This window comes from Puntigrus tetrazona, chromosome 20 (genome assembly GCF_018831695.1).
Source record: "Puntigrus tetrazona isolate hp1 chromosome 20, ASM1883169v1, whole genome shotgun sequence".
In the NCBI taxonomy this organism is placed as follows: domain Eukaryota; kingdom Metazoa; phylum Chordata; class Actinopteri; order Cypriniformes; family Cyprinidae; genus Puntigrus; species Puntigrus tetrazona.
In genome coordinates this window covers 1,989,043-2,015,496 of record NC_056718.1, presented here as the reverse complement: position 1 = coordinate 2,015,496, position 26,454 = coordinate 1,989,043, and the positions used below count along the sequence as shown (strand labels likewise).

Genomic DNA, 26,454 nt, shown 5'->3' with positions numbered 1-26,454 from the left:
CCACTGTGCCTGTCGTTGGCTCCTCCCATCAACATAATATAGTATATAATCATTGCCACTTCTGCTACTGTATTTAACACAATCCTGTATTTTCAGCAAAGCACTTATTTTATATTTCATCACCATTGTAGCTTGAAGCGTTTTGTTTGCAGTACTGAAAGTACTAAAATATTTGCCCTTTACGATCAACAAGTTGCACAACAATCTCAAATCTCAAAGTTATACTTTACTGTTAACTATAACCGTCAGTGTTGTATATGAGCACAACATCTGCTTTCTTTTGAGTACTTTCCTGATGACTCATAAAGGTTTAAAGTTAATGAGATAATTAAGAGATTAATTAAATGATGATTGTGCATCATTGATTAACACCTGCTGTTATATCTTTTAACTACAGCATTTTGAATTGGTAAAATGGTCATAAGCACAACTAAAGCAATGACTGATATCCATGAGGGTGACATCATTTTAACCAATAAAACATCAGCATCTAATCAGATGCTATACTCATACCCAACACTAATAACAGTAGTAAACTTTGAGTACAGTCAAAGAAGAAGAAAACATATTTTTTTAATTACCATCAGGGTGGTCAGCTTTGCTTTAGTTGGGCTCTTGACTCTTGTTTAGTAGTGGAGCTGAATTATGGCGGCTAGACAAGCCCAAAAAATGGTAATCAGGTGACAGTTGTGTTTTATCAATTAAAGCTTCTGTCTTGAATTTTGTGCATAATTATAAGCTGTTCAACAGCCTGTTTGAACACATTTTTGTATAATAAATTGGTGACCATCAAAAAGCAAGTAGTAGTGCATTCTGGATGCCACCAATTAAAACTCATCCATCACAATGATGCATTGTGGCATGAATAAATTAGTTGACCTGTTTATCTGAACATGCTGACTTTTGAGATATATATATATTTTTTTTTTTTTATTAATAAAACCACAATCATCACTTAATCACCTTTTCTCTTGGCCTGTCTAACTACCACAAAGCAGCCAAACAAAGTGATTGTTAACATCAGATCTCTTCAATAACTCTGAAAAAAAAAAAAAAAAAAAAAAAAAAAAATGATGCCTCCATCATCTCTATGTAAACAACAAAAATGTGAATTTGTGAAAAGTTTCATTGCATGTGCATGAATATACTTAAGACTTTTTCTAAATATAGATCAAGTATACTTAAAAAGGCCATTTCTGAGAAATACATAAAAAGTATACTTACCTATTTTTTAGTTTAAAAGAAGGATACCAATGTACTTATGTACTTACCAACAAATGTACTTATGAATTGTGTGTGCATATGATATGCCTTTCTTTTAAAATTGCAATTTATAAATTGCCAGTGGAGTGCCACAAAATTGTGTGGAGCAAAATGGCTTCAGATCTCTGCCTTGTAAACTATGCCTAATTAATGTCATTAACATCTAACACAGTGGTTTTCAGTTCCAGTCCTCGTGGCCCCCGACAGAATATTGCATCATGGTTCTAGTTTTAAGAGAGAATATATATTCCATCTATAGAGTATTAAAGAGTGTGAGACATGAATTTAATTGGTAATTGTATTTAGAGAAGTTTCAAACCTCAAACATGTGCATATGCTGACAATATATTATCTTTATTCACTTGACTTGCTCTTCACATGACAAGCTTGTTTCTGCAAAGATGTTCAGCATATTTTGTATGTCTAACGTGTTTATGTTGTATATTTAATGAGAACGTGAAAAATTTAAATCTTATCTAATCAAACGGATTTTAAGAAATTGTATTTCATATAGTCTATTGCCACTGGATTTCAATTAGATTTGCACAAAAACTGGATTTGGGGTGACAGTCTGAATGAGGATGAACTGAGAACCACTGATCTAAGCACCAGACAACATCCAAATCCTATACTTGAGAACGGTAAGCGCCAAAAATTGTTTAGATTACCAGAAACTTGCAGTAATCTGGCTCTACAATAATGAATAGTGTGCCAAGCCTCGGTGAAAGTGTTTTTATTCATTTGAATGTTGATGTGTATTTTAGCATTATGCATACTCTAAAATCAAATCTGAGTATATGTACATTTTGTAAATGAGGCCCCAGGACTGTGAGATCCATAATCAATAGCCTGCAAAGACTGTAGAGAGATACACTAAAGGTTACCAAGTGAAAAAATAAAAACAATAAATATAATGTTGCTTCATATAACACATGGCAGAAAACAAACAAACAGCTAAAATCCTGCATCTCAAATAATCATTATACAAAAAGGAATGACACATGGATTGAATGAATAAACACATTACTCTCGCAAGAGTTCTTGAAGACAATTGGCAGATTTAAATATCTCTGGAACCTCAGAGTCCAGTTTGCAGATAACTTTATAAATGGCTTTCTTCCATGATGGATCCACATCTCTACTAGCCACTATAGCACTAAAGAACTCACGCAATGTTATCTGAGCAACCTCCATGAAACGTTCAGGGACCTGCAGAAATACACAAGGACAGGAAGTTAATCAAATGATCTCTAGATCCACCACATAATTATTAGATTGCTTTTTTAACACTGAATTTAAAGAAGGTCAATTAAAGTAGTAATTGTTAAAGTAGGGACACTTTTTAAATAGTTGTGTTTGAGTCCCTAAACTATCCTCAGTGTGAAAAGATGGATCTCAAAATCATACAGTCATTGTCGGAAAGGGTTCAAATATGCAAAAGATTCTGGAAACTGAAGAATCAGCAGGACATGGAGAATTTTATCATATCATCCAGGTTAATACACATGATATTAACAATTTTTGAGGGGCTTTATTTTAATAATTTTTGCATTTTTTTGTGTTGTGGACTATATGTAAACAAAAAAAATACCTAGGATAAAAAAAAACAAAAAAACAAATATATATATTATATATCTATCTTATTTTTCACATTTTCACAGATTCTGCAAGGGGTGCCCAAACATTTGAATATCAGTGTATATATTTCTGTTCCTTTAAAAACAGTTGCCAAAACTCTGGAGTTGACCTTATCTAAGAGTACAGAGGACAGTACTTTGACTCACTCTTCTTCTGGGAACATGTTTTTATTTGAACTGTGCTCACCAAACACACATTGACCATGAGAGATAGAGGAAGTGATGTACTTGAAGAATCCATGAACTGCACACACACTCTAAACTGCTCCATTTAATCCATAACCAACCAACATGGGAATGTAGTCCTGAACACTTCCCATGTCAGCTGGGGATTACACAGGTATAATACAATGTTTAGTTACTCAGTCTTTCTGTTTGTCTCTGTGATTTAAGGGCTCACAGATGGCCTCTCTAAAAGCAAGCCATCAAAATGAGAGCCTTGATGAAGGATAAGTAAACACATTGAACTCTGGCCTTGAGTCGAGCCTTGCATTTCACTTTCACACAATGTCATGATGACAGTGTTTTTCAGAGTGTGTGTGATAAAACTGTTCCACATCACACATTTTACACACATCACACAAATTGTTTGGTACAAGTTTTGTTTGGTAGTGTACTGGTTAGTGTTAGTAATGATAAAAACTATGCACGGCCTTTTGAAAACAAATAAATTCATTCATTCATTCATTCATTAGTCTACCACTAATCTGACTACTGTGTCACAGTGGTGTTACAATCACACATAGTATTGTCTATTAGCTGTGTGTACAATATGGCTCTCATACGGTATGTCTCTAGCACTGACTAAGACACCATGCCTAGGGGATCTTGGAAACTCAGTCATACAGCTGAAATTATAGTGTGTTGTTTTTCCACTGCACTACAGAGACCTTGATTGCTCAAGGTCAGAGGTGTGGATATCCAAGACTGTGTTTCACCCTCAGGTAAAAGTGTAGAACAACTAAAAGAACACACTGATATCACTTTAGAAATCTGAATCCTGAATTCAGCACAATTTCTCACTGAAAATGGAACATAAATACACTGAAAAAGGACAGTCAGCAAGCTTGACTCACGCCTTCCAATATCTGCTAGAGCTGCTGTATGTTTTGAAAAATGGCAAAACCTTAATATCACATTCAGGCCCATCTACACTTTTCAGGCTGATTTCTTTTATCCTTATCGTGTTATTCTGCCTTTTACCTAAATTGGCCTATCAGCCCCTGACAGACACCATCTAGCTTAACCTCACAAAACCAAAGAACTATTGCAGTATATAGTACAAAAAAATGGGTTCCACTTTGTTTCATTGGCGTCCTTTCCTCCACCATTTCAAAGCTTATATTATGTTATGTTATTATTTATATAAATGTGTTCATGCTACTGGCATGCTTGCATTCAGGCTTTAGAAGCTAACACTCCTGGGCGCAGTTCCTAGAGTGCTCCAGTCATGATCTCAAAAGCCACGAAACTGGTTCACTCAAGATTTTAGCTATAATAGGGTTTTCTAAGTCATTTTCACAATAGTTAACTTGTTGATACGTTGATGTTCTGTCCTTCAAAAGAAAACCATACACACCCCGAATGTTCTAATGTAATATTCAAAATATTAATGTTTTCGGTATGGGTGTTTGTAATTCTCATTTTAGAAAAAAAAAATCAAAACACAGTCGAGTTATGTTTACCACAAACTTTTATTTCACTAATTAACTGAAAAAACCCTTTATAAAAACCCATAGGAAAATCTTGAGCAAGCCTACGGTGAATTAATGTTCTGGGTAGCTTCAGTACTCTATGGTCTGAAGCAGCATCTAGTTCCTTCATTCAGAAAACCAAACAGGGTCAGAAGTTAAGTTTTCCATTAAAGGGCAATATTTGCACCCTGCAATTGGTTTTATTTGCCTTTTTTTACATTGTACTACTTGTGAACTGAAGTGTCTGGTACAAATTTCTCTTTCCAGTTTATAAAAGCAGACCTAGATACAAACACATACACACAGGTAAAAGTCAAGGCGGTTGATTTGTGTGTGAGATTTGCATGGCTTGGCACACTTTCCCTAAGCAAAGTGTTAATCAGCCATCCCATCTCTTAGACACCTACTGAGAAAATCCTTAACATGCAAAACATGTTCGCTTCCATGTCTTCACACAGATGAAGCATGTGATGGAGCTAACAGTAGATTTGTACACTGATGTCTGCATTATTTGCAAATTCCTCATTTATTTATGTAAATAACAGTGCTGCTGCAGTTCCTGGAACCAGAACAGCATGTCTTGTTGTCTCTGTCTGTGTGTGTGTGTGTGTGTGTGTGTGTGTGTGTGTGTGTGTGTGTGTAAAATAATGACGATTTCTTCAGTTAAGTCAAATTAGGACAGAACAGCCATGGGTAAACAATTTTACAAATATATAGATCACTGAAATAATTTAACCTCTTGTATCATTAATATGATATTTTTGATATTTGTCTACTCTAGCTTTACACTTGGTATTGTTGGAGATCTGAGCAATCACAATGACTTTCCTGAGAAATTAATTAAGTAAAGACATCCACGTTACTTTTAGTCCAAAGAATTAAGAGAGTTGATTCATGAATTAAATCTTAAGGGCTGTGGAGGCAGAAAATGCATGAGGGATGAAGAGATTCTGTTGCAGTGAGAAGGAGAGGGTAGATTTCTATCACATGACTCCAGCACATTTGTGCCACAGAAACACTCAGCAGTGATGGGTCACCTTCCCCTATAAACAAACCCTTCCACAGCATTCTGTCCCACTCTTCTGCTGCAAAATGACGTCTTCTACCACCCTCTTTATAGTGAAGACAGCAGAAACTTTCCATTGTTTTTATAATAAGCTAATTATGTTTTCACTGTGAGTACAAGAGCTCAAGTTACATGTTTTGCTCCTTTTAGTATTGGATCATTTCAAACATAGACTCCCTTTTTCAGTTAGTTCATCTGTTAGTTGCCCAATTAAAGGGCTGTGTCCTTATTTTTGTAAATACTGTCTTTGTGTGTGCTGCATAAGAACAGAAAAATTGTGTTTAATATAGTGTTTCATATAAACTTAGTTTAGATTGTCTGTTTTACAGTAAAATAGTCATTGTGCAATACTTTCATTTAACACTTAGCTTTGCGTTGCATTACAGTATTATAAAAAAACGGCAAGTCAAACTGCACCAAATGTGCAAAAGAATGTGAAATGGGCTGTTCAAACAAACAGCGTATTTTGAAGCAAGGATTTGAAAATATTACACAATGGTTACATTCTCCAGGAAGTCATTTTACCAATGGCTGTCTCTTAACATTAACCAAAGTGTGTGTGTGTGTGTGTGTGTGTGTGTGTGTGTGTGTGTGTTTGTAAGTGTAAGCACATACCTCAAAATCATTTGCCTTATTGTAGTGCATGTTGAGCACTTTGTAGAGCTCTGAATCACGACTCACAACCATATCATCAGCTGCTGCCACACCGTCATTTATGGCCTGCCTGGCAAATTTCTCCATCTGGATGTAGTAGAACTCTCTAAAGTTACTGAACCACTTTATCAGCTGAGATGTGATACACCTGTTAAACTAAAACACAAGGAGTGTTAAATACTGATTAGTTAGGTTTTAAAGAACCTCTATCAGTCTGTTCTCACCTTCACATCTGAGAAGTACATCTTGAGCATACTGGAGCTTGGGTAACGGGTGTAGAAGAACATCAGTTTTGCCTTCTTAAGGTGATTTGGGGACAGTCCCTCCTGGATTTAACACTAGCAGTAAAGGAAAATAAGCCCAGCGCTAAGATTTGCTTGACATTATCATCTAATCACTCAAGGTGTCGACTCGTCACGTTCAATAAAACATGAAAAACACCACACCAACATATTTTACATGAGAAACTCATTTTACAGGCAAAGCGGGCAACGTCTTTCCCTATGCCCTGATCCCAAACCTCCAGATGTCAAATAGATAAAGATAGCATTTGCATATCACCTTCAAATGTGTTTGTAACCTTCATTTTAACAGGGACAGAACACAAATATAGTGGTAAAGGTTTTGGGAGGCTCTTTTGAGCATGGCAAGCTAAAAATGTTTTTCATAGGTGACAATAATCTAATCTGATTAAATCTTAAAAATGAATCCTTATTAGAGACTTTTTGTAGTAAATCAGGATGAGGCTAAAAAAAGGTTTGTAAATAAATAAAATTATAAGCAAACAATGAACAAATAAACCCTACATAGTGTTGCTGATGTTATTAAATAAATTATAAAGGTCTACTATGACAGACCTTGAAGGGAAAACAGTTTGGCTGTCTGCCAACGCTGCACTTTTTCTTCCATACTTTCAACATTTATCAATAATCTGTTTAAGGTAAGAACACGCACTGAAAGTTCAAACTGCACTGCGTGTGACACTGTTGTTGTCCCGCTATGACCTCTGCCAGACAACAAAACGGCTGAGTGGGCAAATTTCCCAGACAAAGAGGACTAAGATACCTCCTTTAAGGCCTTTCTGAGCTCTGACATCAGTGCAAAGCCTTTTGTGTGACTGTCAAACAAAAAAACTCAACCACTTTAAAACTCAGAAATTAATATAACCATAGACTCAGTCCACTGAAATGTTATAAACAGCTCTGTTCACAGTAAGCCATTTAGGTGCATGTCTCTTTAAATGCTAATGAGCTCTGCTCACCCCGTCCCTGAGTGAAGAGCTGTTCTCACGAGATTGTAAACTTTACCCACATTGTAAACTTTACGCCTGATAATTAGCAAATTATTAAAAACGCCTTATAGTCACTTGTTTTCTTAGTAAAGCTGGATCTCGAATGATTCACGCAAACAGACACTTTTAGGTAGATCGGTGGCACATCCCCTTCATAAATAATGAGAATAATGACAACTGCTATGTTCAGTATTAAATCCAACAATAAAACACCTCAATCACTTAGACATAGGCTGCATCTGAAAACTTTAGCAACCGACTTGCTGCCTTCCTGCTCTGAGGCAATTACTTTGCAGGCAGCGTTTTTTTACACGAAGGTACCTCACAAAACTGATTTCGGACAGGCTTCTGAGACAGCATTACGGTTTATTCAATCAATCAGTCACCTTTATTTATATTTAACTTTAACAATACATATTGTGTCAAAGCACTTAACACTATCAAATAAATAATGAGTGAAAGGAAAGCTTTTAATATTATAAAAAGGATATTGTACAGTTTGAGTATGGAGAGATGTCTGACATGTCCTGGAGGTCCCTACATTCAGATTTGATGAGCGACAACCCTTCAGCAGTGCTTCCTGGGAGAACTGGTGAGCAAGAACGATTAAGCATGAGATGTTTGCTGGAAGCCATTTTTGTTCGTAAACTGGTGGTCTCCCTTGAAAGATCCATTAAGCCAGGAGAATCTTTACTTGAATATCCTGTTGATGAGGCACCAAGTGTGCTCTGAAATGAGTAACCCACAAGAGGAAGTGAAAATGGGTGACGGAATGATGGGGACATGAAGCCTGTGTTTCCAGAAAGAGAAGAAGGGTGTAAGGAGGGATGAGGGTGTCCATTCTGAGCTGCAGGATCTGAGGACTGGTGGTGTTCAGATGTAGACTTTCGTACTACCAGTGGTAGTGCCTCTGTCTGATCGTTGGCACAAGGAAGAGGGACCCCGACAAATGAGTCAAGTGGGCTGGGAAAGATAACATCACCAAAGCACTGCAGTCTCTGATTAGCAGTGTGGAAGTTTGGGTTGTCCCCATTAAAAGCAAAGCGGTCCTCATTTGCTGGGAGTGATGGGAATACTTGCAACACTGGCCGTGGAGGTTTTGAAAAAACATTCACCACGGTGTCTACCACCTCAGACATGGCAGAGTTTAGCTCCTGCTTAAGCGTTTCTGCCAGACGCTTGCCTACTTCATGCATAGACATCAAACCTTTGCTCCTTAAAGAACCTTCCTGTTTGGCCATCTCTCCATCAAGCAATGCTTGTTCATGGTGCAGGTCCTTGGCTTCATCCAGAAAGCATCCTGGATCCAAGTCTGCTATCTCATTATCAGATCGATCAGCCACAGAATTTTGAATGAAATGTTCATTGATGCCACCATTACCTAACACTCCATCAGACCTTACACTGTCTTCTGAGAGATTCCCTCCATCTGCTTCTGAATCTGTGCTGTCATAGATTTGGAAGAACTTTTCTTGAAGCTGTTTCAACTGTTTCTGCATGTCCTCCAGCTGTAATTTCAGCTGCCTGCGTTCTTCAACCTTCTGCTGTTTATGTGTGGAAACCAGCTGCTGAAAGCTATGTTGCTGCTGCTGAGGTAATTTTTGTTTCCTCTTGTTCTCACGATTGCTTTCTCTTGGGCTGAAGGACTGTGCAGTAATGTTGGTTTCTCCCTCTAACTCCTGCTCACAGTGTTTTCCACTAGAAATAGAGGTTGCCATCACATTTGGTAAGTGGTTCATTCCACGAATTATGTTCTCGACACGAGCACGCTTCGCCTGGAGGTGTTCTTCATTAAGACGTTCAGAGTCCCAGTGGTCCAGTGAGATTTTTCCGAATGGAGAGAGACACTCTTCAGCGCTCTCCTGGGATGAGTTGCTGCAAGTGTCCTCCTGTAATGGTTCAGGTTCTGTTTTCCTGGGAATCACTGGCTCCCTGCCTCCTATTCCTTTTATTGCCTTATTGCTCTTCAGTAGGTTCGTGATAATAGTGGCACCAGAAAAGTGTGTCATGTTATCCTCATATGAGCTACCCCTTTTAAGAAGTTTGCGGAGAACATTTGATTTGGCCTCACCGAGCTGAGCTCCTTGGCACTCAAGTACATCCTGCTTCTTACCGTGATGAGAGTTCATGGCATCCAAGATAACAGTGGATTTGGCTTCACGGGTGACAGTGATGACGGCAGAAGCTGTTTGTGTTGATGAGGCAGATGAGCTAACAATTCTCTTCACTCCAATGTCCACACGTCTTCTTTTTGTCTGTCGATTCAAATGGAACCCTGTATCATGGTCTAGCATTTCTGGTGCTTCTACTGACCCATTTGCCACAAGCCTGAACTTTAACACTTTTATCACAGTCACCTATGGACAGAAAATGAAGAGAAACACAAAATAATCTAGAATCTTTAATACTGGACTCATAATATTTCAAATGATAAAATGTATATACATTTTGGAAAAAGACCAAATATAGGCTTTAAAACAAACACAAAAGAAAGACTGTTTTCTGTTATTTCAAGTTCATTCAAAGCTTAGTATAATTGCATACAATATCTGTAAAGTCATAAATTGACGGTTACTTTAGGTATTATATCATTAAAGACAAACTTTAATTTGACCTCCGGAGGGCGCAGCCTTCTAAATGAGACACAGCTAATATAGCTAGGATCCTTACACAAAGCCTCACATGGGTACCAAAGATTTGAATAAAAATAAAATACTTTTCATTTAATGCTTGAGCATGTCAGCATATTAATACATTTATGTGGCCTATGGTAAACCAAATAAATATAGCATGACAATCTCTCTCTGTCCCTCAGTATTCAAAAATACTAAAAACATGCTGTGTGGACATCTGACCTGAGACTAAAGATACCTACTTTAAGTAAGTTTAAAAGTGGACAAAAGTGTTTTTACAATAAAACACTTTTTGGGAGGAAATTAATTATAATAAAATCTTTAAAACCAGGTCAAAAAAATCGGACCCCAAGATCTTTCCCACGACCATGGCTGATCTTAATAAAGGTTTTAACTAAATGACTAAATTGTCATGTGGTGTGACCAATATGTTTATTTAGGATATATCTACTTGCATATAAATAAATACCATTGGTTTCTATGATATCCTTTGCATGTTTCTGTATGCTGGTTGGATCACTGGACTTTGTTGGTCAGACCATACAACCTTTTGAACATTGATAATTAAAATCTTTAAAAGAATCTTTTTAATTATCATTATGAACTTGAAATTGTGAATTATTCATTCATTCATTATATAGTGTTTTATATGTGTCCTGTTAATTTATTTATAATTTTTGCATACACTTCCTGGGTTTACGATCAGAGAGAAAAAGCATTATAATAAATTTAATGTGTCTTTTAAACGCATCATTATAAATCATTATATTTTTTTTGTTTCTTCGTATAGGCCTAAGAGATTAAATTAGAGAGTTGAATTCAGTAGCCCGTTTATACATTTTACTGAAAAGTGATTGTCAAGTCATTGACCCATATTTAGCAGCCATATTGTCAAATGTATTGATAAGCATAAAATATAGTTTCGTGTTACATTTCTAATCTCACATATTAAGCATCCAAACCGATCGAAATCGCATAAATATTACATAAACACTATAAGTAGTATAACATAAGCGATAATCGCGTAAAAGAAAGTATAAACATTGCAAGACGGGAAAACAGACAGTTTTAATCTATAAAGCGAAGACAGACCGTGTTTTCAAAAGCGAGTAAAAGACAAGTGAACGTCAATACATTGTAAAACCCTCACCATTGTAAAACTTTAACATTCGCTGTCGTACAGGACAAGAGGTCACTTACTTCTCAAATGAAGGCAGGAAGGCTTCTGTGGTTTGTGCGATGATAAATAGTATAATGCGAAATAAAATCACCCAGTGGAGGAGACGGTGTGAATAAAAAAAAAAAAAAAAAAAGATGAGTGACAGGCGTTAATGACGGGACAGCCGCTGTCCAGCGCTCTGCACGCGCACCTCTCAGCTGTAAAGAGCACTTAAAGACTCGAATAAAGGAAACAGGAAGACTTCGCGTCATGAAATCAGTGTGATGTAACGCAGCACCCGCCAATAAGAGCGAGTTGGTGTCCACACTCCGAACCAAGCGTGATATTCCAATCGTGTATTCAAATTAATGCGGGTCTTTTCCCTTCATTTGAGAAACCAGACTCACCATAGAGTTCAGTCGACTCAATGCACAAACTCTTTTAATTTGTTATTATTTTTTTTTAGATCAGATTCTGTTAAACAAAAAAAAAAAAAAAAAGTAATGCTAGAACCATAGCACTAGGGCAAAATTAGATTTGATACAGTATGTTTAAAAAGTAACAGGCTATGGAGGGGCACCTTTTCAGAGCATCCATTATTGAAAATCTTATTTGCATATATGTCAGGATAAACAAATAACACATTTAACTTGCTTCTTTTGGAAGAGGTACAGAACTTTGTAAATAAACGCATTCGTTCAAACTACAGTAATATTAGTTAGAAGTGACAAGTGCCTCCACTACAGTTTTGGTCGCTGCACAATATCTCGACATTCTAAAATGTAGAAAGGGGCTATGAACTATATGCAACACTGCTGTAAAAATGCTGTAACCAAACAACATAAACATCACATCTGTGAATCAACTATTTTTAACTGTTTAAACAATTCTTGTTCTCGTCTATTTTCTTGGTTTGCAGAAAGTATAGATATATTGATTTCCCATGCTGCCAAATTAGTGGTTTTGGAGGATGAGAGAATTCTGAGCTTATTATTGCAATAAGAAATGTACACATATGTGATCTGATGTCCAGCACACTTAATGGCCAACTAGCTGTTTATCTTCTCAGCTCACATGCTTTCAATAAACACACACACACACACACACACACACACACACACACACACACATACTAGAGTGCAATGACAGAAAGGCCACTAATCTGCGATGGTTGGCAGATTATTCTATCTGTCTGTCTATCTACGTGTCTAATTGCTGGTTATTTTCACATTGAGCGACTTACTCCTGTGCTTTGATGTTCTCCTGACCTACTGATTGTGTAACAGAAGGTCGCCAGACAGTGTACCACAAACAGTACTCCAGCTGTACCTGTTATTTTCATAAAGACTAAGTGAAATAACATAGATAAGAGCGGTGCTTTTGTAGTACATGTGTGGTAATTATATTTGACCTCACAGTACCTCATAGGTTAAACTGCCTCTCTTCCATTTAGCCATCTATACAAGAAAGTAAAACGATACCTTCTAACAATCAAAGCAGAGAATCAGTTGAAGCCTTGCCAGAATCTACAAGTCAAATTTTTATGGCAGCTAGACATCAGGACTACAGTCTGGAAAATACATTAACGTCAAAAATAACATCAGTGTGAATCTATGCATATACTTTGGCCTAAAAAGAAAGATTCTGTAATCATGTATTGTTTCGAATGTGAAAGGTTCAGAAAGTGATTTAGATTTGTACACCTGAAGCAATGCGTGAGTAAATTAATGCAGATGCTGTGTTATATACCCGAATAGCGGGTTGATTTTAAAGTTCTTATGCTTATATAAACTACACTGCATGGCCTGGCTTCTCAAAACCTGATATTTTACACTGTTGCTTTGTTTGTTTATGTATTTTGACTAGTTTGTGATGTTTGCATTGCTTAACATGTAAAATACTTTGTGCAGCTCAATTAAAGGCACTACATAAACTAAGGTTTATTGTTGTTATTTATCAGATTAATCAGATACAGGCTTATTTTCAGATGTTTTAGGGTTAACGAATGTAGGTGTATTCACTTTGTGGCATAGCAATAGCGTAGTACTGTACTCTTGCCCTGAGCCATCAACCTTCATTCTCATAAATCTACTTCTCTGTGGTGAGGAGGGCACTGCACACCTTGTCAGAAACACCCACATTAAGCGCTAAATAAACCAAAACATCCTGCTCTGTGCAGCACTCTAGAGGCCCCAAACGAAGCCTGTGGTTCACCAGCAGCACTCTGTGTTGGGCCAGGTCGCGCCTCCTTCCCTTTCATTCATCTCTCAGTCTTTCCTCAGGCACCTGGCATCTGTTTGTATATTGTGTGGTTCATGGCTGTCCTCCACTCAGGGCTTTAAAGCATTTTTTTTTCCCTTTCCAATGACTTCCTGATCCCCGTGATGTCATAATGGAGGAAAGTCGGTAGTAAAGTGGAGGATGCAAACACCCATTTCCTGTCGTGTGCCAGACCCACTGATGTGAGACTTTAATTGTGGTCCTGAAAAAGGAAGTGTTCCATATCTGGGACATTAGATAAAGAGCATGTATTATGAGATTATAATGGCTGCTCAAATTTTATGTGCGATACAAACAAAATCATTTACTATCAAATCATACCCTGTGCACAGAGGTGATGTTACTTGTGTTATAAAAACATATATCCAAGTTTAAATACCACATCAAAATTGCTGATAGTACATTGTGCTGCTGGTTCTTGAGGTTTGATTTTTATTCTACTCAATCCCCATTGTTCTCTCTCTAAAGCATCAGTCTTATAGCTCACCTGTATTTCGTAGCTTAATTTAGCTGTTTTTTCTTTTATTACAGTCTTTTAATGTTGGAATATTTGTACAGTATTTTATTTTTTTCATTATTGTTGAAAATAGCATTAGCATTTTAAAAAAAGTAATCATTACTGCTCAATCAAAGATTCGAAAAAGTTTCAGCAAACCAGAGTTCCTGCAGAATATCCTCCCTGAGTCCCTCCACAGCTAAAAGCTGTTTACCATGTATGCTAAGATTATAACAGGCACACAAACTTGTGAAATGACAGAAAATGTTCACCTTTATTGGTGTCATCATGTCATTGGCTAAGCCAAAACAAACACAAAACAGAGCCATCAGTTCAAACTAGAATGGACGAACAAATATTTGTTAACATGCTGAAAGATACCAGTTTTCAACCATTGTGTTTTTTCATACAAGAGTACAATTATGGGAAGAAGTATCTGAATTAGCTAACCCAGTCACAAGTTGGTGATTTCATCATATGAAATAATATGAAAAAGTATGATGATCCCATGCCTAAATTCTCAGAGGAACATAAGCATTTATGGAAATGCCATCTTTGGTGTCCTTTTTTGTTGATGAGGGTTTCATGCAGAGAGAGATTGTCCTTAAAGTCACAGGTATATATTTATATTTATTGTGGTTCTCAAATCTGATTGGCTGGGAGGTCTTTCAAATCATGAGATATTCCTCAATATCTCCCTGGGAACCATTTTACAGTTTGTATCAATCCACACAGCAAGTGTCATAGCAGATGCTACTATAATTTTCCACTAGGGACCCAACAACGACTCATTATATTAATATTAATACTAAATGTAGTTTTAAGAGTGTTTTAGGTGAGAATGTTGTTGATTAAACTTCAAATATTCAATTTATTAATAAAGATAGCACATATTTCAAGTCAAGTCAAGTGGCTTTTTATTGTCATTTCAACTACATATAGCTGTACATAGTGAAATGAGAAAACGTTTTCTCCTGGACCTGGTGCTACATGAAGTCACACACAATACAAAAAAAAAGACCATTCAGGTGTGATTATTGAGGAGTCTGATGGCTTGTTGGAAGAAATGGCTTATGGCCTGAATGCTCCAGTATGCAGCGGGGCTTTCTTGGTGATGGAGCTGGTGTTGAGTGACCAGGTGAAGTTGTCCACCAGATGAACACCAAGGAATTTTGTGCTCTTGATGGTCTCCACCCTGGATCTGTCGATGGACAGCGGAGAATGGTCACTCTTTGCTCGCTTAAAGTCAACAATCATCTCCTTCGTCTTGTCGACGTTCAGGGATAGATTGTTGGCTCTACACCAAGTTGTAAGCTGCTGTACCTCATCTCTGTATGCTGACTCGTCGTTCTTGCTGATTAGACCCACCATGGTTGTGTCATCAGCGAACTTGATTATATGATTGGAGCTGTGCATCGCTGCACAGTCCTGAGTCAGCAAAGTGAACAGCAGTGGACTGAGCACACAGCCCTGATGAGCTCCAGTGTTCAGAGTGGTGGTGCTGGAGATGCTGTTCACGATCCGGAATGACTGAGGTCTGCCTGTCAGAAAGTCCAGGATCCAGATAGAGAGAGAGGTGTTCAGGCCCAGCAGGCTCAGCTTCTCTATCAGTTGCTGAGGGATGATGGTGTTGAATGTTGAACTGAAGTCAATGAACAGCATTCGTACGTAGTTTCCTTTTGAGTCCAGATGTGAGAGGGTGAGACTGAGGGTTGTGGTGATAGCATCATCCATAGAGTGGTTTGGACGTTATGCAAACTGTAATGGGTCAAGTAAAAGTGGTAGCTGTGACTTTATGTGCCTCATCAAGAAATTTGAAAATTAGCTTTCATATTTTCAGAGGCTTGAGCTCTAAGTGGTCAGTGGTCATTTGGAGCTTATTAACCCGTATAGGGGATAACTTGTTGATAACTTCTGGAACTTCTGGTTCTGATGTCTAGTGGTTAAACATGAGATGTCAGTCTTTGGTCTCATTAATGTGTTTGTGCCAGAGTAAATAACTCTGGCTCAGGATTAAGTTTCATAACATTCTATATTTATGTAACTTTGAGCTTCAGCAATGTACTTAATGTACTAATGCATAAAAACCACCATACATTTGCAGAAATTTAGGAAACATTGTGTCACTGTGTGGTAGGGGAAGGTGCAGTTGACAATTCACAATTAATAGTCTTTAATAATCCACAGAAGAGTAAGTAATACAGACAGGCAGGCAGACTGGAACCACACGTATACATTGACGAGACTGGATGATTAAACATTGAACAAACATCAACTTATAAATGGGAAAGGCAACAAAAAAGAATTAATAGCAAACACCTGAATGTAATGACAATCAACATGAGACTAATGAGGTCTAATAGAGCACATGGGGAATGAAAATACACAAAAAAAACAGTCCAGAGGTGTGACATTACTCACACCTCCCAGAAGGGTAGGATGGAGGGGGAATATGGAGGAGGACGTGGAATGGTGAGAGGGAGCGGTGAAGGGTCCGGTTCTGGTAGAGGATGGACACCTGGGAGGAGGATGACTAACAGAGTCGGTGGTGGATCAGATGGAGGGAGGAGCCAGGGAAGAGACAGGAGGGACTTAGAGCCAGGGCGGACCTAGGCCACAGTCATGATGATCATCATCATGGCTGTGGCCTAGGTCCTCCCTGGCTCCATGGAGCAGGATCTGCGGGAATCGGAAACGGCACTTGTGGCTCATCCATGACAAATGAATGTAAGTTCACATACTTGTTTCTCTGAAAACCAATGCTTTTTATTTTATTTTATTTTTACTTTTATTGATTCCACCCACTTGCAGTTAATCCAACAATATTTGGATAAACTGGGTTGCCAATTTGCAGCAAACATTGTGAAGCGAGCAAACAAACTACTGTGGGTCAAACATTGCAGATTCTACCTGACCTAAAACAAGATGGCAGTTAAGGACTTAAACAAATCCACTGAGCTGTGTCATCATCTGAAATTTTCTTAAGCTTTGAAAGGATACTATGAGAGCTTTCATACCACATAGTTCTAGAATTTTTGTGGACTGTGCGTTTTGGTCTCACAAAAGAAACCACGTAAATTAATGTCACACTCTGCAGATGTCACATAATCTTTCAGAATGTACACTCCTAATTCAGACGGATTCAATGCTCCCAAACCATGCAGTCTCAGCACTCCCTAACTACATTGATTTTTCAAAGGTATCATCTTTCCAAGAGTCTGCCCCAGAGACCTCTTCTGTCACTGAGTCTGCTCCAGAGGTCTCTCTTGTCCTTGAGTTAGCTCCAGAGCCTGTTCAAGTCTTCCTGAGTCTACTACTTTGCCCCCAGAGTTGGTGCATACTCTGCAGAATCTCCAGGGGTGGCACCAACCTCTGAACTGTTTTCCTCTGCTCCATAGCCTGGTTCCACCATTGTTTTACATTCTGCCTCTAGCTCATGGTCCAGGTCCTCCACTGCTTCACTGTTTGATACTACTTGCTCCACAGTCCAAGTCAACCTTTGATCCATGACCCATGTTCTTGCCCACTGATCTATGATCCATGCTATGATACAAATCCACAATTGCTCCATGACCTATGGTCTTGTCCATTGATAATGGTTTATGCCATGTGGTCTTTTTGTCAATAAATGAGTTATGAAGTCTGAGTCATAACCTGGGAACCCCTCCACTTCTCCAAATTTCTGAAATGTTATAGGATAACACCAGTTTAATATACTGGCCAAGTGACCATTCGCAAAGACCCACCCTCCTTAGTTGCCATTAAACTACACATCATGTTCTCAAGCTATGAAAATAAATCACAGAGCAAAGAGCAAACTAACAATGTGCCGACAGAGAAGACAGAGCAGGTTACTTCTAGTATGAAACAGTGTCTCAGGACTCTTTAAAGAAATTCCAAAAATAAACATTGTTTTATAGCTCTTTAATATGTCATGACAGACCACTTTATTGCCTCAGTTCTAACTGAACTGATCGGCTTTTCATATTTACATAAATCATGAAATGGACATTAATAAACATAATTCAGAAAGTATTTTATTTTAACCACAGAACACACCATTTTCTAAGTTTTAGTCCATTGAAGTTAATCTAAATCTCCTCTCTGATTTATGGTCAGGCTAAAAAGGATATAGCTGTGACTAATGGGAATGAGCATTAACATATTTTCCAAGCCAACAATATAAGGCACATGGAGCCAAAGTTTTATCACTTTAGAGCGTCACAGCTACTGTTTTTTTGCAGTAAAGGACCTGTCATAGTTTGATGAGTGGGAAGATGACATGAACTCATGGCTAACTGCATTGAAAACAGATGAGCGCACATGTGCGTATACAGCTCCCGACTGGGACAAAGTTCACAGGGTTTTGTTCATAGAATGATAAGAGCACACGTTTATACAAATTATTTCATTATTTCAGAGTTTTAACTTAAATGTAGACATTACACATTTTATGGTATGCAAAATAAAAGTACAAGCAGTGAGCTTGGCTATCTTCACAATGTATTGTTCTCGCTCTTGGGTATAAACTTAATGAGCCAATGCACATTGATGTGATAATTGCATCCAGCTTCTGCCTGCCATGGCACAAGCAAAAGTAGATAATTGCATATTCTGCTTTTTGCTTCAGAGCTGAGCGGTGCTATTGTTCCGTCTTTTCATCTGAGAGTTGTATACTGATGAGTCAAAGAGCACTTTGGAGAAGAGGCTTCTTCAACCTTGGTGTGACGGCACTGCAGCAGTGGGATACCTTCAGGGATGAGTCATGTCGCCATTGTGACCAAATGACTATAACCACACTTCGGCTGAGACTCCAATACATCAAAACAGGTGGAGTCCCCTATATGTGCCCGAATCTAGTCACTCTTCTATTCTGCAGAAGATAATTATTGTGTTGAATAGGGAAGGTAGTCTTAGGGTTATAGTGGGGACAAACCTGCCTAGCGAATCTTCACAGTCTCCTCTATCACGTTGAAAGCTGTAGAGCTGCTGGTTCAATGTGTTGACCTGCACGTCCAGTCCCCAGCCATAACAGGTGGCAAGTGGAATTGCAAGTGGCCCTGGGACGGGCAACCCCGTAGAAGGGACAGCTCTTCAGGAGATAGTGACCATACCATCACAATACCCAAACCATCAGACTCGGCTATGCAATTCAGTTTACTTGGCTTTCTTCCAAGTTCAGGGCCATCCAGTTGACCAGCTATGCTCCTGTCATCTGAGCAGAAATTGTAGTCCTGCTGGAAAAGGACGTTATAGAGCCAGTCTCACCTGCTGATAGGTGATCCGAGTTTGACAGCCCTTACTTCATTGTACCCAATCTTGCAATAGCTAGTTTTGAACTGGACCCTTCACAAGCTACTGTTTAAAATGTTGATGTAGAAACGCATTTTGAAATCCATCCATCTCCGAAATTGGTTTGCAGCGATCGAACTGAAGGATGCATACTTTGATCTCAGTTTGTCTCAGTTTGTGTTTTCTCTTGGTACAGGTCATTTATTTGCTTTGCTTTTGAGGGACAGGCATATCAGTACAACATTTTCATTCTCAGCTCGACCTGTTCGTTTTATTTTGTGGAGTTTTTTTGTTTGTTTGTTTGTTTGTTTTTTGGCTAGTACAAATGTGTGTATTCTTCCACAGTACGGTTCCCCTCTTGATGAGCCTATGTCTGTCCCTTGGCAAATTCTGTTGCCTCCCTCTCTCCAGTCCACATAAGCCTTGTCCTTTTTTCCACCACAGTTCCCACTGGAACTAGGTGGCTTACTAGTGGTGCTGAAAGGGGCAGCAGCCATAGTGCTTCGGTAAGGATCTCAAATCGTCCCAATCCTAATGCGACTTGAAGCGACCAACTGAAATGAAACATCTCCGCTACATATGTGACCATTCTTCTTTGAATTACGGAACGGAGATGCCACTTCTTGTCCCCACTGTCACTGTACTACTGCTGAGCAGTCAGGTCACTGGCTCGGCTCCTCAGTGAAAACCTGAATATGTGTTGCACCTGCTACATACTTATGCTTGGGTGCAGAGCCTTCCCAAGGCTACTTAGGGCCCGTGGCCATCAGAGGTACCCCAAGAGTAGCCTACATGAAATTACATTTTATTTATTTAATTCAAGATATGTTTTGTAATTTGGCAATGGTAATTATATGAAAGCTTAATATTAAATAATTAAATAATCTAAACAAATGATTTTATTATATTATTATAATATCATTCCGCATATTTTTTTTCCAGTCAATTTTTTAAATTGATCGCTTTTTGGTGGAGGGGGGACAAATTCATGCAGGCCCATCGTTAACTAACTATGGTTGTTCTTGTTATTTCCTATTGGTAGCAACAGAATTTGCAACCATAGTTGCTTTTGGGAATATCCCCCCTGATCAGATCAGACCTCAGTTATTTGGCATAGCCTAGGTAGGGTATCTTTTTGTTTTAGCAAAGTTCATGTTTGAACATCAAAACATAAGCAAACAGACATTTTAGTATAATACAAAATTTTACTGTGTAAAAGTAACTTTTCTAGGTATATAGTTTTGTAATAAAAATAAGCTTCTGTTTCATAAACTGATTAACATTATTTACCCTAGCCTACCTTTTGGGTGTTATTATATTGCAATATCATTATATGTCAATTAGCTATTTATAGATCAATAGTTGTTGTTTTATCATTAAATTGTTTTATTTTACTTTGTATTGTAAAGTACAATTTGATCTAATGTATGTTGAAATTATACCAAATTTCCTGAAAACAATTTAATAATCAAACAATGAAATTCCTTTTGTTTTATATAATATGTGAAAAAATAAATGTAAAACTCTGGTTTCTGGTCTTCATTGTTATTTAACACACTGTATTAAATGTAAATGTGTATGCATAGCATATGTATTACAGAAAATATAATACAAAATATAATGTATTCAACTTGGTATGTAAGTATTTACATCTAATTAATAGCAAATATTTAATGTAATAATTTGTGATATATCTTACAAAAGATTTATTACAAAATATGCTACATACTACTTAACTACAGTATATACTATTAATCTAAAAATAAATGTATAATTTATAAATTATTATTCTAACAGTTCAAACATTATGTAATATTATGTAATAACATATGTAAACATTATAATAGTACAGGTCTAGCTTGTCTTTCATTGATGCTGTGAAGGCATCATCTTGATTTTGCGTCCGTCACAAAGTCACACCAATGTAGACCAGTAACTGCAAACTGACCTTGCCAGTAGTCTCATGAGTCTCTTTGAGTTTGGCTTGTCCTCTTAGAATTTTCACGAATGAAACCTGAGCAATGTTGTCAGCAGATGTGCTTTTGACCTCCACTAGTCTAAACGGGAATGTTTCAGATGGTTGGTGCACTCGTCCATCTGGACTAGCTCCCAGATGTGGTGCTTCTGGGATGATAGTAAAGCCACAAGGTAGGACACAAACGCTGGCGAATGTAAAGCTGATGTCATGACATGTTGAGTTCTGGGAAACTGCTTTGTTTATTTGCCATTTTGAAATGATCCCGCTGCCTCTCTGCTATTGAGTTCAGGACAGGATTTTGATTTTCTGTCGTGATTGTGAAAAATTTCCCCATTGCTTGCCTTTCGTGCTGCATTGAGAATTGCAAAAGTAACTCTGATCATCAGCATATGCAGCAGAGAGTGAACCTCTCAAAATTTGAGGCGTGACATAAAATCACATTCTCTATACATTTTTAAGCATGACCATTAATTTTTATATTTTGTGAGCCCGCAGCTTTATATGAATACATGAAAAAAGCGTGCGCTGGGACGCATGCCAATCTGCAGCATGAGCTGTATAGAAACATACAAACAAACCCAGTGTATATTACATGACTACGCTTATGGCCTAATTTCAGCTATAAAATTGGAATTATGTTTTCAATTTGACGACTTGATGTCTACACTTTATTATAAGCTTATTTCAGATGTAAAATTCTGCAAAAAGAATTTATGATTTAGCATTAGAATAATTATAACAAGCTAATTTTTAATTAGTTTATGTAGTTATATGACAACTAATAAAAGTACTTGCATAGAACGTTCTGGGAACATTATCTCTAGGTTATAAAACAAAATCAAAAAATAACCTGCAGGGAACATTCTGGAAAGGTTCCCACCAAGCACCAGACATCTATGTAATGTCAGATTGATATTGGATATGACGTCGAACAGATGTTGCGTTTCGGTTGTGTGTAATTACAAATTTCCAATATAAGAGTATGAGCTGAAAAAGTTATGTTTATTGAGAGCAGACAGCCTAGGCACTGTGACAGTAACCTTTTGTCTTTACCATCTGGCAGATTTCCCTAGTTAAGTGGGAATGCTAAGCTCAAGGTACAGCTCTGTCTTGTGTTATTTCAGTCTGACTAGCACCTATGCATTTAGACGACCCTTTTATGTTGATCGATCAAGGCTGGGAAAAATTATTTTACCTGTCTGATTCCTGTACTGCATTTGCATGCTTTGTTTAGTTTTCCCTGTACCTCTATGTACCCCTCCCACTGAAAGGTATACATTCTATTGAGCCTTAGTTAGATTTCTTGAAGACTTCTTGATCACAGCGAGTTTACAATAAAAGGAACTTCTGCTATACCAACAATCTCCTGGTCACTTCAAGGAAGAAAAAAGTTCAAAACGAAGTTCCTCGATGTCAACTGACATCTGTATTGGACATCAATTTAACAATGATATTAGACATTGAATTTATATAGAATTAGTCTTATGATGTTGTGTACCTGCTGTGTTCTTTTTGAGTAACCTAAAAATAACCTACAGGGAACGTTCCTAGAAGATGAATCAGCGGTTTGAACGAATTGCTTGAAAAAACTCAGTGGCTCACTTATTAAATGATCACTGCTGGCACCTACTGGCACTTACATATATATATATATATATATATATATATATATATATATATATATATATATATATATATATATATATAGAGAGAGAGAGAGAGAGCTTTTTTATATAATTGTTTCCAATTGTGTGTGTGTGTGTGTGTGTGTGTGTGTGTGTGTGTGTGTGTGTGTGTGTGTGTGTGTGTGTATACATGTACAGTAGGTGGCGGTATGCAGTTGGTTTCAACCCGCAAATCCACAAAAGAAGAAGAAGTAGCAGAAGCGCATGCGCGAGATTAGAGCGAACCAAAACAATGAACCCTGACACGGTGGCGAGTAGGCAGCTTGCTTTTCGAGTTGTCTGTGCGCTCATTTGCAGCGGAAAACAGAAACCAATACAGATACAGAAACAAAAACAGAAAAAGAAGCGAATATGGAAGAGAGAATGTCCGGGACGTCGCGAGCTGCCTGGGTCGTCTGTTCTTCAGAGAGAGTTGGAGGTAACTTAAGTGAAACAAATCATTCTGCAGTAGCCGTCTATAACAGCAACGTGTGTAACGTTACATATTTTCAGGTAGAAACTGTGTGTTTGTGTGTGCCATCACAGACTCAAACACACCTGTCTGTAACTATCAAACGCTCCTTCAGATCCCAATTAGCTGGTTCAGTTATGTTTGGTCAGGGTTGGACCTGAACCCTCCAAGTAACTAAATGCGCATGCAAAGCAAATGTCCTTTCAAACGAATCTGTGCTATGTTCTCAGCTTTTCCCATCTATCCTGTCTGCATCTCTGATAGATGACCGATGAGAATGGGTTCGGGGAGCTGCTGCGGATGACAGCGGAGGAGTTTGAGTTTCTGCTGCAGATGGTTGGGCCCCTCATTACCAAGCAGCACACAAAAATGAGACGGGCGATATCCTCAAGAGATCGCCTATCTGTGACCTTGCGGTTTTTGGCAACAGGTGGGTGTATCAGAGCGATACCCTCATATGCACAGCTTTAACTGTTATCCATTTAGTGTGAATATTTTCATTTATTTCTAATGCAGGAAAAACATTTAGTTCCCTCAGTGCGCAATACAGTATTGGGGCCAGCACTATTTCACAGATAGTCATGGAGACCTGTGGCGCTCTGTACCAGCTTATGAAAAAAGACTTCCTGAAGGTAAGCTCTGATCGCCACCATTTACTCAAGTACGGTGCACATTCACTACTTTTTACTTTTGAGTCAAACGAGTTCCAACATAAACTTCTGCTGCAGTAATAAACTAGAAAATAATTTTAGTACAGTAAACGAGGAGGGATTTGATTGTTTTTGTTGTGGCATTGTCATTTGAACTGTTGGGATGTGATCATTTATTGTGACCATGCAATGTGAAGTCATGACCTCATGATTATATGTTGAGGGCACAATTTTTAATGTATAAAGAACCATAGCAGCCCAGAATTATCAGAAATTATGGAATTATAAACGACAGACTATTTTGAATTAATCCATTGATAATTAGTTGATAAAAATGTTATAGGCCAAAATAACTGTTAGTGTGTAGTTTATTTGTAATTGTCATAAAATGTTTGGCAAGATAATCAGACCTTTACAGTTTTTACAATGTAACTATAAATATATTATACACAAACATTAAATTAAAAAAAGATAAAGATTTTGGATTTGAAATTTTTCCTGATATTTAGCATTCATTTGTAACATTTCAAACTTCATAATTCGGTCACAGGCAAGAGCTATATATAATTTGTCCACAATATAACATTGCCACATCTTAACTGACTTTTGTTATTAATTGAAGATAAAATGTTATGGATGTCAATACAAAAATTAAGTTTCAACAAGTTAATTTGTTGTAGCCACAGAAAAAACAAGTGAACTGAACATGTTCCTTCTTCCGTATTTCAGTTAAGCGTCTGAATCCATCTTTTACTATATATATATATCCAAATCAGTGTAAAAAAAAAATTCTGTTTTTCTGTTTTATTGCTAGACACCATCAACAGAGACAGAATGGCGTGCAGTAGCCCAGGACTTTGAATCGAAATGGCAATTTCCACATTGCTTGGGTGCGCTTGGTGAAAAACAAATTTACTTACAGTCTCCGGTAAAAAGTGGCTGCCATGATCATAATAACAAGGGCAGATCATATGTGACAATAATGGCTGCCGTGGATGCAAATTACAAGTTCATCTATGGCAGTTTGGAAACCCAAGATAAGGTCTCTGGTGCTGGACGATTCGCTCACTCCAATTTGTGTAAAGCGATGGATCAGGGTCTGCTGAATTTTCCTCCACCTGAACCATTGCCAGACAGTGACATCATGATGCCATACATGTTTGTGGGCGATGAGCGGCATCCTTTACGGCCGGATCTCATGAAGCCATATCCAAATAAACAGATGGACCACAGTCAGGGGATACTGAACTATCGTCTTTCAAGGGCACGCAGAGTTGCAGAAAATGCATTCAGCATTCTAGCAAACAGGTTAAAGGTTTTCAGGAGCACCATATTCTTGGAGCCGGACAAAGTGGAGAAGATCACCATGGCCTCTATATGCATCCATAACTTCCTCTGTGAGCGCAGGTCTGAGGCATATATACCTCAACCCTTCGCATGTTTGAAGAATGAAGACCACAGCATAGTTGAGGGAACCTGGAGGAATCAAGGGCATGGGTCTTGTCAGCCACTCAAGCAAAGAGGGGAACACAAGTTAGTTACGCCAGAAATGCAACGAAACCTTCTGCGCGACTATTTTGTCTCGCCGGCAGGTTGCATTGCTTCACAAGATGAACACGTTTAGCATTGTGGGAATGTTGGACTAGTATTTTGTAGTGGAGAACATTGCATTGCTAAGAGTTTAATGTACATACTATTTAAAAAGCGATATAAATGTGCTGTAAGGTCAACATTGCTTATGCCTTTTACAAAAGTAAAATAAAATCAAACTTGTTTACATAAACCAACAGTGTAACCGTTTCTCTACCAATAATCCTATGTATATTCTAAAAGTACCCTTATGTACTAAATAAAGAGTCCAGCTTTAACAGGCTGTCATCAAAGGGTGGCAGCGTTTGGAGAACCCACTTGCTCAATCATTTTAGCAGTGCAAATCTTAATGTTAAAGCATATAATGATATTCTAGGCAATTTTATAGAGACAATTTGGACAGGGCCCTTTATTCTAACATGACAATACCTCTGTGTATAAGGCAAGGTTAAAAAAGAAATGATGGATCGAGTCTGTGTAGAAGAACTTGACTGGTCTGCTTGAAGCCAACCCCTAATCCCAGTTGAACACCTCTGCTGTGACTTTAAATGCAGTCCTTGAGCCAAAAACACCAATGACTTGCACATTCACCATATGGACAGAAGTATTGGGACACCCCCTTTGGTACAACAGAA

General features: G+C 37.9%; 2 protein-coding genes across 2 annotated transcripts; one reads left to right on the top strand and one right to left on the bottom strand.

Annotated features, from left to right (window-relative positions):
• Positions 1–1,980: 1,980 nt before the first annotated feature.
• On the bottom strand, positions 1,981–11,648 carry LOC122324902 (prospero homeobox protein 1-like). Its single transcript, XM_043219648.1, has 5 exons — positions 11,439–11,648; positions 8,097–9,962; positions 6,539–6,646; positions 6,276–6,470; positions 1,981–2,472 (listed from the first exon to the last, which is right to left on the bottom strand). The coding sequence occupies exons 2-5, from the start codon at positions 9,897–9,899 to the stop codon at positions 2,287–2,289; spliced, it is 2,292 nt and encodes a 763-aa protein (XP_043075583.1). The 5' UTR covers positions 9,900–9,962; positions 11,439–11,648; the 3' UTR covers positions 1,981–2,286.
• Positions 11,649–23,317: 11,669 nt separating this feature from the next.
• On the top strand, positions 23,318–26,012 carry si:dkey-121j17.6. The gene is made up of 4 exons (XM_043218731.1): positions 23,318–23,546; positions 23,844–24,009; positions 24,096–24,211; positions 25,044–26,012. Exons 1-4 carry the CDS (start codon positions 23,361–23,363, stop codon positions 25,851–25,853), a joined length of 1,278 nt encoding a protein of 425 aa, XP_043074666.1. The 5' UTR covers positions 23,318–23,360; the 3' UTR covers positions 25,854–26,012.
• Positions 26,013–26,454: the final 442 nt, after the last annotated feature.